The following is a 14,881-nucleotide window of genomic DNA, read 5'->3' on the forward strand; positions in this document are numbered from 1 at the left end:
AGACAGGACAATAAATGAGATGCTGCAAGCCCAGGCAAGTCATGGTAATTACAAAGAGTGTGAGACATGAACCCAAGATTCTGGTTGAGGCCGTCCTCATGTGTGCAGAACTTGGCTATCAGTTTCTGCTCAGCGACTGCGCTGTTGTATGTTGGGAAGGCCGTCTTGGAGAACATTTACCCGAAGATCAGAGACTGAATGCCCATGACTGCTGAAGTGTTCGCCAACAAGAAGGGAACAGTCTTGCCTGGTGATTGTTAAGCAGTGTTCAGTCATCCATTGTCGTAGCATCTGCATGGTCTCCCCAATGTGCTATGCCTCGGGACATCCTTTCCTGTAGCATATCAGGTAGACAATGTTGGCCGAGTTGCAAGAGTATGTACCATGTACCTGGTGGATGGTATTCTCACGTGAGATGATCTGGCATGTCTTGCAGAGGTTGCTGTGGTCATTTAATTTTGCACACATGAGAACGGCCTCAACAGCGATCTTGGGTTCATGTCACACTATTTGTAACCCCCATGACTTGCCTGGGCTTGCAACATCTCACTCACTGTCCTGTCTGGAGACAAGACACATCTCTAACTTATGCTTAACGCTATCTCCACTCACACTGTCTGCACCTTTAAGACTTGATTAGCTGTAAAGTCTCGCATTCTAATCTGTATTCTGTAAACTGAGTGTGGTCTTTGTATACCCTGTTTGTGATCAGAATTCCCCACTCACCTGACGAAGGGGCAAACCCTGAAAGCTAATGGCATTTGCTACCAAATAAACCTGTTGGACTTTAACTTGGCATTGCTAGAAAGAGCTGCCAGAAAGACCAATACTCTGCACCCTCAGTAAGACCATATTGTACAATTTAAAAACAAGTTATTATTGACCTCATACAATTTTAATTGCTTTAAAGCAACACAGAAATCACAGAAACCCTACAGTGTGGAAGGATGTCATTCATCCCTTTGAGGCTGCACTGACAACAATCTTATCCCATGCCCTATCCCCACACATTTAGCCCACTAATCTACACATCCCCAGGAAATTATGGGCAATTTAGCATGGCCAATCAGTCTAATCTGCATATCTTTGGACTGTGGGGAGGAAACCACAGCACCCGGAGGAAACCCACGAAGACATAGAATGTGCAAGCTCCACACAGAGTGACCCAAGCCAGGAATCGAACCCAGGTTCCTGGAACTGAGAGGCTGCAGTGCTAACTACTGTGCCACCCTATTGAGGTACAATAAACCTATTATGTATCCCAGCACGCTACTGCACCACAGTCACTGAGATATACAGCATGGAGACAGGCCCTGCAGCCCAATTCATCCATGGTGACCAGGTTTCCTAAACTGAACTGGTCTCATTTGCCTGCATTTGACCCATATCCCTCTAAACTTTTCCTATCCATGTAGCTGTCCAAATGTCTTTGACATGTTGCAATTGTACTTGCCTCTACCATTTCTTCTGGCATTCGTTCCAGATACTCACCATGCTCTGTGTGAAAATGTAACCTCTCAAGTCCCTTTTAAAACTTCCCCTCTCACCATAAACCCATGCCCTTGAATTTTGGACTCCCTTACCGAGGGGAAAGACTTTGGCTATTCACCCTATCTATGCCCCTCATCATTTTATAAATCTCTATAAGGTCACCCCATATCCTCCTACGCTCCATGGAAAAAAGTGTCCCAACCTCATAATTCAAACCTTCCAGTCCGAGTGACACCCTTTTTTTTTGTACCCTTTCCAGTTTAATAACATGCTTCCTATAACAGGGTGACCAGAATTGTATGCAGCACTCCAAATGTGACTATACCAATGTCTTGTACAGTTGTAACATCGCTTCCCAACTTCTGTACTCAATGTTCTGACCAATGTATGGATTTCCTCTGGGTGCTCTGAATTGCTTCCAAAGATGTGGTCAGGCTGACTGACCATGCTAAACTGCCCCTTAGTGGAAGTGGGACTAGCATGGTAAATGCATGGGGTTGCAGGGATAGGGCCTGGATGGGATTGTGGTTGGTGCAGACTCGATGGGCCAGATGGTCTCCTTCTGCACTGTAGGGTTCTATGATTATCAAATGGACATCACACCGATTACCTCCAACCAGCACATAAGCAATGAGTCAACAGAGCTCCTCAGCACTGGTAATCACTCATCGGTTCAAAACGTGGACATTGCATATGAGCCTAAGGTGCCTACAAACATGGACATTACTGAAGGGGATAGAAATATTGGGTTAAATGACAGATTGTTTTCCAATTTTCAGCTGGAGTCACCTCAATTAAATACACAAAAAGCTCATGACAAACCACCCAATATGGAGTCTGCTCGATTTCTTAGCAGTGGCAGATTGAATGGAAAATCTGGCGGGTCAAGAGAGAATGAGCTGAAAGCAGGTCCAGAAATGACCACCACAATCACAATTCCAGAGCTTTGGCCAAATTCCACCTCCAACAGAAACTAAAATCTGGTGAACTGATTCACCATTGTTCAAAGTTTGCAGATGATGATGAAAGGATCTAACAGAGCTCAGCATCAAACTCATCAATGCTGGCAGTCAAACAGCAATTCCCAATCTGCAAATAACCTTAAGCAATGACTTAATTTCAGTTTCATTGACGGTTTTCATCTGCAGGACAAAGTAAAAACGAAAAATCAAAGAGAGAGAGAGAGAGAGGGAGGGAGGAGAGGTGAGCCAAACAACTTACTAAGTAAAATTATGACTCCTTTGCAAATCTGTCAAATTTTTTTGGATCACGGCAGAAATGCAGCTTCTAGACAGCACGACATCAGAGAGCATCTCAAAGTTCTGAAACATCCCTTTGTGAGCCTTGATGATGACATCCTTGCAAGACTGACTGAGACAGCAAGACAGTCTTGTGGAACTAAACCATGACAGTGCTTTAAAGATGGATTTTTCCCAGAACTATCTGATTGACTTTTGGCTTAAAGTTCCTTTGGAATATCCTTAACTACCCAATAAGGCAGTAAAGTTTCTGATGTTGACAAAGGTAGCTTATAACTTAGCTTTGCAAAACTAGATTGTCAGAGCTCGTCGCACTGAAGGCCAAATATCAGAATAAATTAACATTGAGGCTACCACGCCACAATCCAGCATCCAAAGTTTGACATTTAATGCTCAAGCTTTGACCAATTAATTTAAGTAACCTTTATGGATAATGCTTTCTGTCTTCCCGTATTTAGCTAGACAAAATTTCTGCTTTAACAGTATTGAAAAAGCAGTCTGATAATTTAGATAGTTTACTGTGATGGAACAGAACTTAACATCGGATGTTATTAAAAATAATCTTCAATTTCAAATTGGGGCTTTTGGCTGAAGCAGGGGGTTATGATAGCTAACCTGAGAGTTATGGTCTGTGACTCACGAGAACTAAAAGACATTTTGCAACATCAGAAATGTCACACCTTGTTATTTCTGAGCAGCTATTAAATCACCCAGAGGCTGGAATTTTACCACATGAAACAGAGCAGGCAAATGGCAGACAATGGAAAGGTCCTTCAACCTCAGGCAGGATTTTACAGTTTCAGGGCAAGCAAGGCCATAAAATCCACCCAGGATCTGCACAGCCAACTTTAAAGGCTACTGCACAAAGACAATTTGCATTTGACAGACCAGGTTCATCAGCAACTTCAGAAGTCTAAAACAATGGCCTCTTTCAATCCAAAACGGAAGTAACATTATTGGTCCGAAAGATATCGTGGAAGGGCGTAGTCAAATTACCCAAGACTCTAGCGTGTTGAGCAAGTTAATACTACCTTCCTGGGCTCTGAAGGAGCTCTGAACAGGCTGGACAACTGCCCCCATCCATCTGTCTCTGCTGAAAGTTCTATACCATCACCCACAAACTGATTCATCTCTGCTTGCCTATTTCATCTTGGGAAGTCAACACCACTGGAAAAGCAACTCTTACGCTACCTGTTTTTCAGCCCAAAAGAATTTCTCATGGGACCTTAATGTATGCCACTGGACCTCATGAATCAATACTTAGTTTCTGTTGTCCCTGCATTACAAAATCTTCTTTACTCTATCCCTCTTTTTACTGTATGTGGGCGGAGGGGGATAGTGCAGACACTCCTTTTCACGGTTGTTTGAATTTGTGCAATAGAGTTCATCCTAACTCGAGTTTGTTGTGGGGTTATTAGTCAGTTCATTCAAAACCCGGGGGTTTGAGAAATAGACCACAGCATATTAATTGAAACAACATACGGACAGATGGCAAGAGGAAATTTGTGCTGTTTGAATGGGTCCGCCTCCTGTCTGCCATGGATGCTGACAAAAACCGAACACTCTACAGTATTCAAAAGTTACATATGGATGTAATTCCAAAAATCGAGGTCTCATTTGGGCTCAAATGTTTGCATTTTTGGGGCATTACTCACCTATTTAACAACATCCTTAAATTCTTGCCAAAATGATCCCAACACTAACACAGTACCTGTATATCATTCCCCACAGGGCACGTTGCTGGCAGCTTAAGTACAATATTAGGACTTTTACTGAATAATCAATTTATAAGCAGTTTTATACACTCAAGACCAGTGGGAAACATGATAATGTCTAACCATTTCTGCTGAAGTTGGTGCAGTCCAATTTCACAGGCACTAAAAGCCTTTCAAGGCTAGTCACAAGTGAGCAGATTTCATGTACCAACCCAAAAAGTTATTAATTGACTCTATTCCATGGAACAGAATAGAATCTAAACCAGCTATCACTTGACATCCATGTAAATGAGCTTAAAATGAGCCTGTCTCAATGGCAACCAATGATCCCTTATTCTACCCATAAGCTTTCCAGGGAGGTGGGGGCACAGTGGACTGGCGCTGTCTATTCAGCCTCCTTGGTTGATCAGACTTTTTCTTTGTCATGAAGGTGTCTTTTACAAATCAGAATGCATTCAACTACTAAGTTGCCAATAATATGTCAATCAAGCAAGGTTTCCTTGAGTCAAAGAGAAAGCAAAATTACCCACTTAAACCAGGTTTGACCCAAATGAAGTCATTCTGGCCCACAATACAGCTATCAGAAATAAGGGGAGTTAAGAGCCCAATTTTTAAAGCAGTAAAATAATGCCGTGTTTATTCTTCATATGTAAACTTTGAATATCATGCCCCATTTAAATTGGCTGGTTTCTTGGATATGGTCAGATACAGGTGATATTGCAATTATGAGATCTTGGTTCACTGATAGGTTTCTTGAACTGGGTGATACAATCAAAAAAACAGAGGTAGTCCTCTGCTGAAGATTTCCTTGGCACTGCTTGTGTCACTTGCAATCTTTGCTTTAAAATAATTCATCCATTGTGTATTTCCAAGAGGTTTAGGTTGCATTTGGCTGCGACAACGATTGTTTCTTTCCGAGACAGTATTTTGCATTTTTGATGTCATTATCTCTTCCTTAAGCAGTTGAATTTCAATGGGTGTATGGATGGAAATGTCTCTTCAGTTTTCTCTCTGGAGATGCTAGCACTGGTTCATTTATCAACATTACTTTCAGCTTTTCAAAAGCTATCTGGTATTTCTTGGTGCATACTACTTTTGTTTTTCTGCAGTAAGTCTGATGAAATCACATCACTAAAAATCTCATGACTTCCTGTTTTGATGTAGGAATAGGAAACTATCACGGTTTGTACCTTTGCATCTCCGGCAGTAGTCAGCTCGCCTGTAGCAAACTCAGACTGACCACTATGTCAGCTGACATCGTTGCTCTAAGTGAGTTTCTCAAGTGTAACTATGTGCTCCTGAGGTGATCTAGCTATCCTGCATTTGGATAGGACCTTCATTATCTGGATCAGCCTTTGAAAGGTGGCTGGGGCATTGGATTCCAAATGGCATGACTCAACACTGGTATAGCCTATGTTATGAAGACAGATTTCCATCGCACAGACATTTTAGGGAACCTACCAGTCAGTAATCCTCGAGGAAATCTATCTTCGAAATGTAGACTGCATTATTTACCTTATCTATGCAGTCTTTCAGATGTAGAAGTCAGGTAAGGAGCTCTCTCTGGTAACAGCATGAACCTTTTGGTAGTCAGGGAGTCTGGTGGAGCTGTCTGGCTTGGGCAGAAGCACAGCTGGTAGGAGTTATTAGTTGGCAATCCAGCATGTAGGTTTGTCTACTGCACCTGGACCAGCTTTTCAGGATTGAGAGAGCGGGGATGTTGCCTTTTGGGAGGCGCCTCTCCCACATCCATACCACGTAGAACCGAAGTGTAGCCTGGCTTGTCTTTACAGGTGTTTTCAAATGCAGTGAGCAACCTGGTCTACTCACTGCTCTGCAGTTAGACGGGTAGCCAATTTAGCAAAAATTTGTACTTGCTAGTTGTACAATATGGGGTTCAACACGGGCCTCACACATGCTTCGTTCCAATCATCCTCACCATTCCTTTTGTCCTCCAGGCCTGCTGTTATTGGACAGATCTTTTGCCCCATTCTTGGGCTAGGTTATTGTGATTTTACCTGCAGTCTGGAGTTCAACTGGGCTTAGCTCCCCAAGCTTTGCTACTCTTAAGAGAGTTACTGAATTGGGTTTTTGGTGGGAATACCAGACTCAAGTCTCCCAGCTAAAGGTCGTGACATGTTTTCCTGCTACCAAAAGAGAAAATACTGGAAAATCTCAGCAGGTCTGGCAGCATCTGTAAGGAGAGAAAAGAGCTGATGTTGAGGCCAGATGACTCTTTGTCAAAGCTAAAAGGCATAGAAAGCAGGAGATATTTATACTGTAAGCTGAGGGAATGAAGGATGAATCACAGCCACCAGACCAAGGGGAAAGGCTGCTGATAGAAGGTACAAATGGCTGAACAGCAGAGAAGCTGAAATCAGAAGGTAAGCTGTGACAAATGAAGATGTTGGGTAGATGGTAGGAGAGGGGTAAAATTGAAACAAAGGGAGAACGGGGAAAAAAAAAGGAAGGAGGAAAAAGACAGACAGACAAGTAGTAAAAGGTTGAGAAGTTAAAAATTAAATGAAAATGAAGGGGTTGAGGTGGAGTAGCCCTCATCACCCGAGTTGAATTCAATGTTGAGACCAGAAAGCTGTAAAGTGCCTAGCCAGAAGATGAGATACTGTTCCTCCAGTTTGCACTGAATGTCACTGTAACATTACAGCAGGCCAAGGACAGACATGTGGACAGGATCGTGTTAAAATGACAAGCAACAGGAAGGTCAGGGTCCTGATTATGTCTGACTGTGGGAGCTCAGCAAAGCAATCATCTAGTTTACATTTGGTCTCTCCGATATAGAGGAGACCACATTGGAAGCAGCAAATGCAATAGACCAAACTGAAAGAGATGCAAGTGAAATGCTGCTTAAACTGGAATCAGTATTTTGGACCTTGAATAGTGAGCGTGGATGAGGTAAAGGGGCAGATGTTACACTACCTACAATAGGAATGGTATAGTGGGGGAGTAGACTAGGTTACCCTGGAGGGAATGGTCTCTGCATAATGCTGACAGAGGGAGTGAAAGGGAGATGTGTTTGGTGGTGGCATCATATTGGAGTTGGCAAAAATGGTGGAGAATTATGCTTGCATGCAGAGGCTAGTGGGGTGAAATGTGAGAACAAGAGGACCCCGTTCTTGTTTTGGGAGAGAAGGACGGACCGCGGGAGATGACCTCATGCTGTTGAGGCTTCTGTCAACAATTGTAGGTGGGAAACCACAATTGAGGAAGAATCTTCAGTCTCTGTGCAATCAGGACCCTAAGCTTCCCGTTGCTTGCCATTTTAATACACGATCCTGCTCCCATGTCTGTCCTTGGCCTGTTGCAATGTAGCAAGTCTCACACCACCAGATTAAAGTCCAACCAGTTTATTTGACAGCAACCCCAAATATCAAATAAACTGGTTGGACTTTAACCTGATGTTGAGAGACTTCTTACTGTGTTTACCCCAGTCCAACGCTGGCATCTCGACATCATGACTGTTGCAACGTGCCAATGAAGCTCAATGCAAACCGGAGGAGCAGCATCTCATTTTCCAGCTAGGCACATTATGGCCTTCCAGTCTCAACATCAAATTCAACAACTTCAGATGATTGGCTGTACCCCTACCTCAACCACTGTTTTAATTTTTAACTGTTCTCTACCTTTTATTCCTTTATTGTGTCTAGTCTTTTTTCCCCCCATTTTATCTCCCCTTTCCTTATCTTTTCTCTCCCTTTTGTCAGTTTTACCTCTTTCCCACTCGCCACATCCGACCCACCACCGCACCCCCCCCCCCCACATCTTCACCTATCACAGCTTATTCTTTGATTTCAGCTTCTTCACTGTTCAGCCATTCACACCTTGTATTAGCAGTCTTTCCCCGTGGTTTTGTGGCTATGACTCATCTCTCATTCCCTCACTTTACAGTATAAATATCTACCACTTTCTATGCCTTTTCCAATGTTTTCTCTTTTGGTTTCAAGTTCCAGCATCTGCAGTAATTTGTCTTTATCCAATGTTCGCCTGCTAACTTTTTCATAATTCTTTGGGTTTAAGTGTTTCCAAGCCACACTACAGGTTCTCATGAGCCACTCAGAACATGGTTACACTGTCTAAAATTGAGCCTTCTATCTTTTGTTCTAAAATTTACACTTAATTAGATTCAAAGGACCTCCCACTAAGTTTACACAAGCCAATTCAAACAAGAGTAAATCAGTTGACTCATTGGTAATGAACAAAAGATGACTGAGTCCTTTATCCCTGTCGTGGCGGTACACATGGCAATATGCCACAATCATTGTAAAGAGTGTGGAAGCACAACACTAATACCTCCTGCTATTGTGGGTGATATCCTGAGCACTTCAGCTGGGTCAAACCCAGAAATAGTCAGGACATTAAATTTAAGCCTTGATCTGACTGGATCTCAATGGGCAGTCCCTAGCAATTGTTTTAATTCCTCCATTATTTTGGCACATATGGTTCTCAGGCGAATAACCTCTTAAGTGGGTAACTACATCCATGATGTTAAGAATATACTGATAGCCTTGTGTTTAGGGCAGTGGCTTCACAGTCTACTAGCACCTTGTTGAATCTTTCCCGAAAAGCCAGCACAAGAATCATAGGTGCAGGTTTTATTGCAATCTGGGATTTTCCCCACCACCCGATAGGTTCTGAAAAACCTTGCTACATTTTTGTGGAGTTGTGGTCAGTTACAATGCTGGTTTATATAGATTTGGGTTATTCTTATACCAACATGCCCAGCCATTGCGCTAGCATTAATATTGCACCATGGTAGTACCACTACTTGGAACATCACTGTCCATCTCTCTCTTTCCCACCCCTGCCCTTCTCTCACATCAAAATGCAAAAATAGTCAACTGAAAGATGGAAAGTCATTTTTTAAGAAGTAAAGGAGCACACCTCGTGCCATCCCCAATACACAAGTTTTGGAGGGTGTAAGTGCATCCCAGAGCAGTGGAGCGATGCATCTCAAGACCTTGAAAGCTATTTGTCATTGAGGGTGTCCCAGTTACCTACTGAGAGCTAGTTTGCAAGGCAGAGGAACTAAACTTGAGGCCATATTCGAGTATCAAAAATGTAGAACCAGCATTCAATACATATTGCTTATTCATGAATCTAGCACCAGGTCCTTCCCCAAGTTTATAAAGAATGAAATAGTGAAGGTTATTATATGGTGAGCATGCTCAATATGGTATTATTCAAGAAAGGAAGTTTCAATGTTAAGATATCATGGCTCATCCGGCCATTGTTTTGTATTTTGCAAGATAAAAACCATAATGAATTATGTGCATTCAAAACAGTGCAACCATTGTTGAAATTAATTTTTACAACCACACAGTATATCTGCTATGTCACAATGAAGTCCAGAATTTGCATAAGAAAATTTTTTATGTACCCACAGTGAAAAGACGTGTTTCAAAGCACAGTGTGTTCATTTACACACAGAATGTGCTGTACTAAGATTTATAATATTAAATGTTATTGAACATGTTTCATTAAACATTAGGGTTTCACATTAGTCAAATATTAGCTAATAAAGGCATTGAAAAAATTGTCAGTAAGCAAAGAACCGAACAGTTAGTTTCAGGTATTCAAAGTGCTATTACTATCAGATTTGATAGAAGATAGTAAATACCTGTAGCTGGAGTAGAGTTGCTCATGGTAGATGGGCCGTTAACAATACCAGCAGAAAGAAGCTCGTCAGATCCCCGCTGAAAAACAAAACATTCAAACATTTAAACTGCCATTGTGTAATTCAGATTGGTGCAATAATCACTGCAATGTTAAATAACATTCAAGATGGGAACAAAGCTTACGCAGCAATCAAAGTAATGGGGCATTTGCTCAATGTTTGGAATAAACTAAATTTGACAAACATCAATACAGGTTATCAACATATTTCTTAAATGTGTACTTCACTGTAGAGGACACAAATAACATCCCCATAATTAACTGTGAATCAGGAGTGAAAGGAAGGAGCAACTTGTAACAGTTTACAATAAAAGAATATTATTGGAACTAAAAGCTGAAGTCCACAAATCCTGATGATCTTCATCCTAGAGTCTTAAAAGAAGCAGCAGCTGAGATAGCAAACGTATTGAGTTTTAATTTTCCAAAAATTCCCAAGATTCTGTAATGCTCCCATCAGGATGGGAGAGAGCAAATGTGACTCCACTATTCAAGGGGACAGACAGAAAGCAAGACACTGCAGGCAAGTTAATGTCATAGAGAAATTGCTCAATTACAGGAATTATGGCAGGGCACTGACAAAAATCTTTAAGTAGTCAGACAGAGTCAACATGGTTTTGTGACAGAAATTGTTTTTGACTAGATTACTGGAGTTCTTTGAGGATTTAACAAACATTGTGAATCAAAATGGAACCTATGGATCTGTTGTCCCCAAATTTTCAGAAGGCATTATGTAAATGTCAATGGTCACTACTTTTGGACAGGGGGGGAAAAAACATGTGTTTTCAGATTTGCAAAATGTATTGATTTGAGTGCCACATCGATCAGTACAGAGTGCAAATGTTTAGAATTGGATGGAAGGACCAACGTATGGCTGCGGCACAAAACAGGTAGAAAATAAGATGTGAAGGGGACATTAATGCAAATGGCCATAGTTAGGTTAAGTGAGTGAGCAAAAATTTGGCAGATGTAGCAGCATAATGTGGGAAAACAGGGACTTTGGCAGAGTAAATTGCCAAGCAGCAAATTATTTAAATGAAAGAGATCACAGAGGTCAGTAGTAAAGAGGTAACTGAATGTTCTGAAACCCGAATCACCAAAAAAAATTGTATGCAGGCTCAACAAGTGATTTGGAAGGCAAAAGAAATTTTACTGTTTATTGCAAGAGGAATGGATTATAAAAGTAGGGATAGTTCAATGTATTTGTACAGAGGTGGTGGTGAAACTACATCTAAAAGTAGTGAGCACAGTTTTGGTCTCAGTTAAGAAAGGGCATACCTGCATTAGATGAAGTTCATAGAAGATTCACTTGATTAATACTTAGGAGGAGGGAGATATCCTACAAGGAAAGCTGAACAGCCTGGGCCTGCGTCCACTGGAGTTTAGAAGAATGTCATAGGATCTTGTGTTTCAAAGTGGACTGAATAGTGCGGGTGCTGAAAGGATGTTCTCCTTTTGGGTGACACTAGAACTCGGGGAGATAAGGGGTCTCCATTTAAGATGAAGAAATTGTTTTTCTTGAGTCGTGAACACTCTTCCTCAGACAGTGGTGGGGGCAGGGTCATTGAATAGTTTTCAGGCGAAAGTAGATAGCTTTCTGACTAACAACAGAATTGGGGTAGGCAGAATGTGAAGTTGAGGCCATGACCTTATTGAATTGCAAAGCAGGCTTGAGGGGCCAAATGGCATTCAAGCCCTAATTCACATGTTTGTAAATGTTGAGAGCAGCTCTTTAAACTCTTAGTATAAAGATTTTTGTAATCAATATTGTCCCTGGGGAACTTTATCCAGAAACACATTTCTTATAATGCAATATTGCCTCCCAAAGTACACCTGAAATTGCCCAGGTTCAGCAAGTTTCCATTGTGAGAATTCTGAAAAGCTTGTTTTCTTCAATGGCAAACTTGACACCACAGTTTGCTAAACAATTACAGGCAGCAATAATTTCTCATATTGAACACAATTCAAAAAAGAGATACTTAAGAAGACGATTTAATACTGCAGAATTTTTAAACAGAAAATAAATTTTCTTCTTTCAATCCTTGGCCACATGCATCTTTACAATTTGAAAGGAAAATCTGGTGACCTGTTAATATTACACTACCCCACGATTATCCACAAAGAAGTGGACTGGATAGGGCAGATACTGAAAGGATGTTTCCCTTTGTGAGTGGCACTAGACCATAGAAACATACGAAGGCCACTAATGCTTCCCCTCAGATTTTTCCCCTTCATTGGAGGTGGTGTCTATTGATAGTCTTCACTGAGGGAAAGTTAAAATTGGGAACCCCAAGTACTTATGTGTGGAAAATCAAAAGTATGAACTCAAATGTAGCGTACAGTCACAGCATTTCAGGAATTATGCCAGATTCCCTCAAGATCATTATGACCAAGGATACCATTTGCTGATCCAGAAGGTTCTAGATGTGATAATAGTGTCCAGTTAACTGATCTAAGAACACCTGGCTTTTACACCTCTTGGTTAAAATCGTGGCAGTGAAATGAGTACACAAGTGGACATTAATCCGTGATGAACCACCAGCTCTACGTGAGTAACACAGGTTACAGCACTGTTTTTCCTCCAGTGCAGACTTTGTATCCAATCTCCAAAATATCTGAAATAAACAGCTAAACTTTCTTCCTTCACTGTCTAAAACTAAAGCTTGGGTATCCTCTAACTTCTCCAATCCATTAGTCTATTGTTTGGAAACAGCAACTGTCCAAAATATTTTTTCAGCAGGCTGAAGAAACACAATATAAATCTAGTACACTTTAGGAATAAAAATAGGATGGATACAATATTTGAATAGGTTAAGCCATTTTAAACAATACTTCCTTATGTTTTATCACAGGTAAATACTTGTTTGCAGTGCTTTCCAATACACAATTGTGATTACGCATTTTATAATGCAGAAAACTCCAAAATCCAGAAATGACTTGGTTCCAAACTTCTGGACTGGAGAGATTATAGTTTATTCCAAATAAATCACCACACTTTGCAAATGAACTAATGTTCCACTTATCATTAATTTGGCAGTTGCTAAATCAGAAAATAGGTCATGTAGGATATGTGCTTTTGAAAATCTAACCACTAAAGATTCTTCTCTTTCCACCAATGATTTCATGAAATTATATATTGGGTAGGGTGGGGGAAAAGGAACGACAGCAGGTGTTAATGGTGGAAATAGAAAATTTAAAAATTATAAAGTCAAAATTGGCATTCCTTACTGGAGTGGGTACTTGTTATAATTTCTTCTTTAAAATGTCTCGTTCCGTTCATTACCTTTCCTTACAGTTGCCTTCATTTTACTTGAGGTTATCCCAGTGGTGGTTCATCACCACCTCCATCACCTATCAGGGACTCATTCCTCTTCCAATTCCACTGTGTTTAAGTTTCTTGCCACTGCATCTTTCGATCTGGTCTTTGGCTTTACTCTTCTCCTTCCTGACAGCCCCATCTTTATTACTCACTCAAACTACCCACTTTCTCCAACGTTTTACCCACAACTTTGCACCTTCACTCTGATCCTCTTTCCTATGCTCAAATTGACTATCTGTTCACATCTAACCCAAGTACCCTGGCTCCACTGATAGTATGAATATCATACGAGACCCATTTTAATATTTTCAGCACAGAAAGGACTGCCAAACACAAAAACCATCCATATGTAATTATGTCTCTCAAATGTCTTAAGCATGATGATTGTGATAAACAGGAATGGGGCTGGTAAAGGAAAATGTAAAGCTCAATTTGATAATGCTACATTCAAGATGAAGTGGCAAAACTTGAGCAGGTATTCAAAGTGAACAATGTGATATTTCCAAGCTTTAGAAAATTGTCAGTGAGGAAAAGTGAAATACTGATTGCACAGATATTGGAAACAAAATAAGGGATGAAAGAAACTCTTCATAAACCGAATTTATGAAAGTTATATTCAAGATTGATTAACAACCTGAAAACATGAGTGAAAACTTTAAACTATGTATTCATGTAGCATTCAAGATACCCCAAAATATACTGATCATTTCAATATCATACTAATTAATCCTGAAAAGTGGGCTGTAATTATTCTTTGCACGCCAGGAGGAGTTAGAACTGCTCGAATATTCACGTACCAAGATTTATTTATAGTCTCCTGTGCAGGTACAACTTGTATTTCAAATGTGTATGTCAATCATTACAGCATAAGCCGAAAAACTTTAACTGAAATACATATGAATGGATTTGGGCCTTGTGGGTACAAAACAACAGCAGCGATATATTGATCGATTTATCTGAGTCAAGTATCTATCTTGTGTTCTATAAAATCCTTGAATTTTACTAGTCTTACGGAAGCTGTTGATTGACAAATTAACCTAGAGATGAAATGAGAATGTTTTAGCTGATCAACATTTCCACTGAAGGCTCACTGTCTTAAATTGAAATTGAAAATATATCACAAGTTTCACCGAAGTAACAACTTGCCCAAATCATTTTCCGACAAATTGTTATCTAGAGACATTAATTTTAACCAGTCGGCATAAACTTATCAATGCAGTTGGATGGTCAATCAATACAGAATACTCAGCAGTGACTTTCAGCAGAATTTGATTTTAAAATGCCCAAATATATAATCTGCTGCAGCTACTAAATTTGTTTTAACGTTTAACTGAAATCCTCTGTCGAATAGAACACTGACCAAAAATAACACTATTTATAGTACATAATTGAATATGACAGATCATTCC

At 40.5% G+C, this 14,881-nt stretch overlaps 1 protein-coding gene across 3 annotated transcripts in view; it reads right to left on the minus strand.

The window, feature by feature from the left end:
- Window positions 1–14,881, minus strand: part of ptbp3 (polypyrimidine tract binding protein 3) — an 89,706-nt gene that overhangs the window by 38,611 nt on the left and 36,214 nt on the right. For all 3 annotated transcript variants that reach the window (XM_080188430.1, XM_080188428.1, XM_080188429.1), the window contains one exon: window positions 10,101–10,176. In XM_080188430.1, the coding sequence (XP_080044556.1) occupies window positions 10,101–10,125 (25 nt within the window). In that variant the 5' untranslated portion in view covers window positions 10,126–10,176. The remainder of the gene's footprint in view (window positions 1–10,100; window positions 10,177–14,881) is intronic.

Source organism: Carcharhinus amblyrhynchos, chromosome 5 (genome assembly GCF_965287045.1).
Source record: "Carcharhinus amblyrhynchos chromosome 5, sCarAmb.v2.hapA, whole genome shotgun sequence".
NCBI classification, from domain to species: Eukaryota; Metazoa; Chordata; class Chondrichthyes; order Carcharhiniformes; family Carcharhinidae; genus Carcharhinus; species Carcharhinus amblyrhynchos.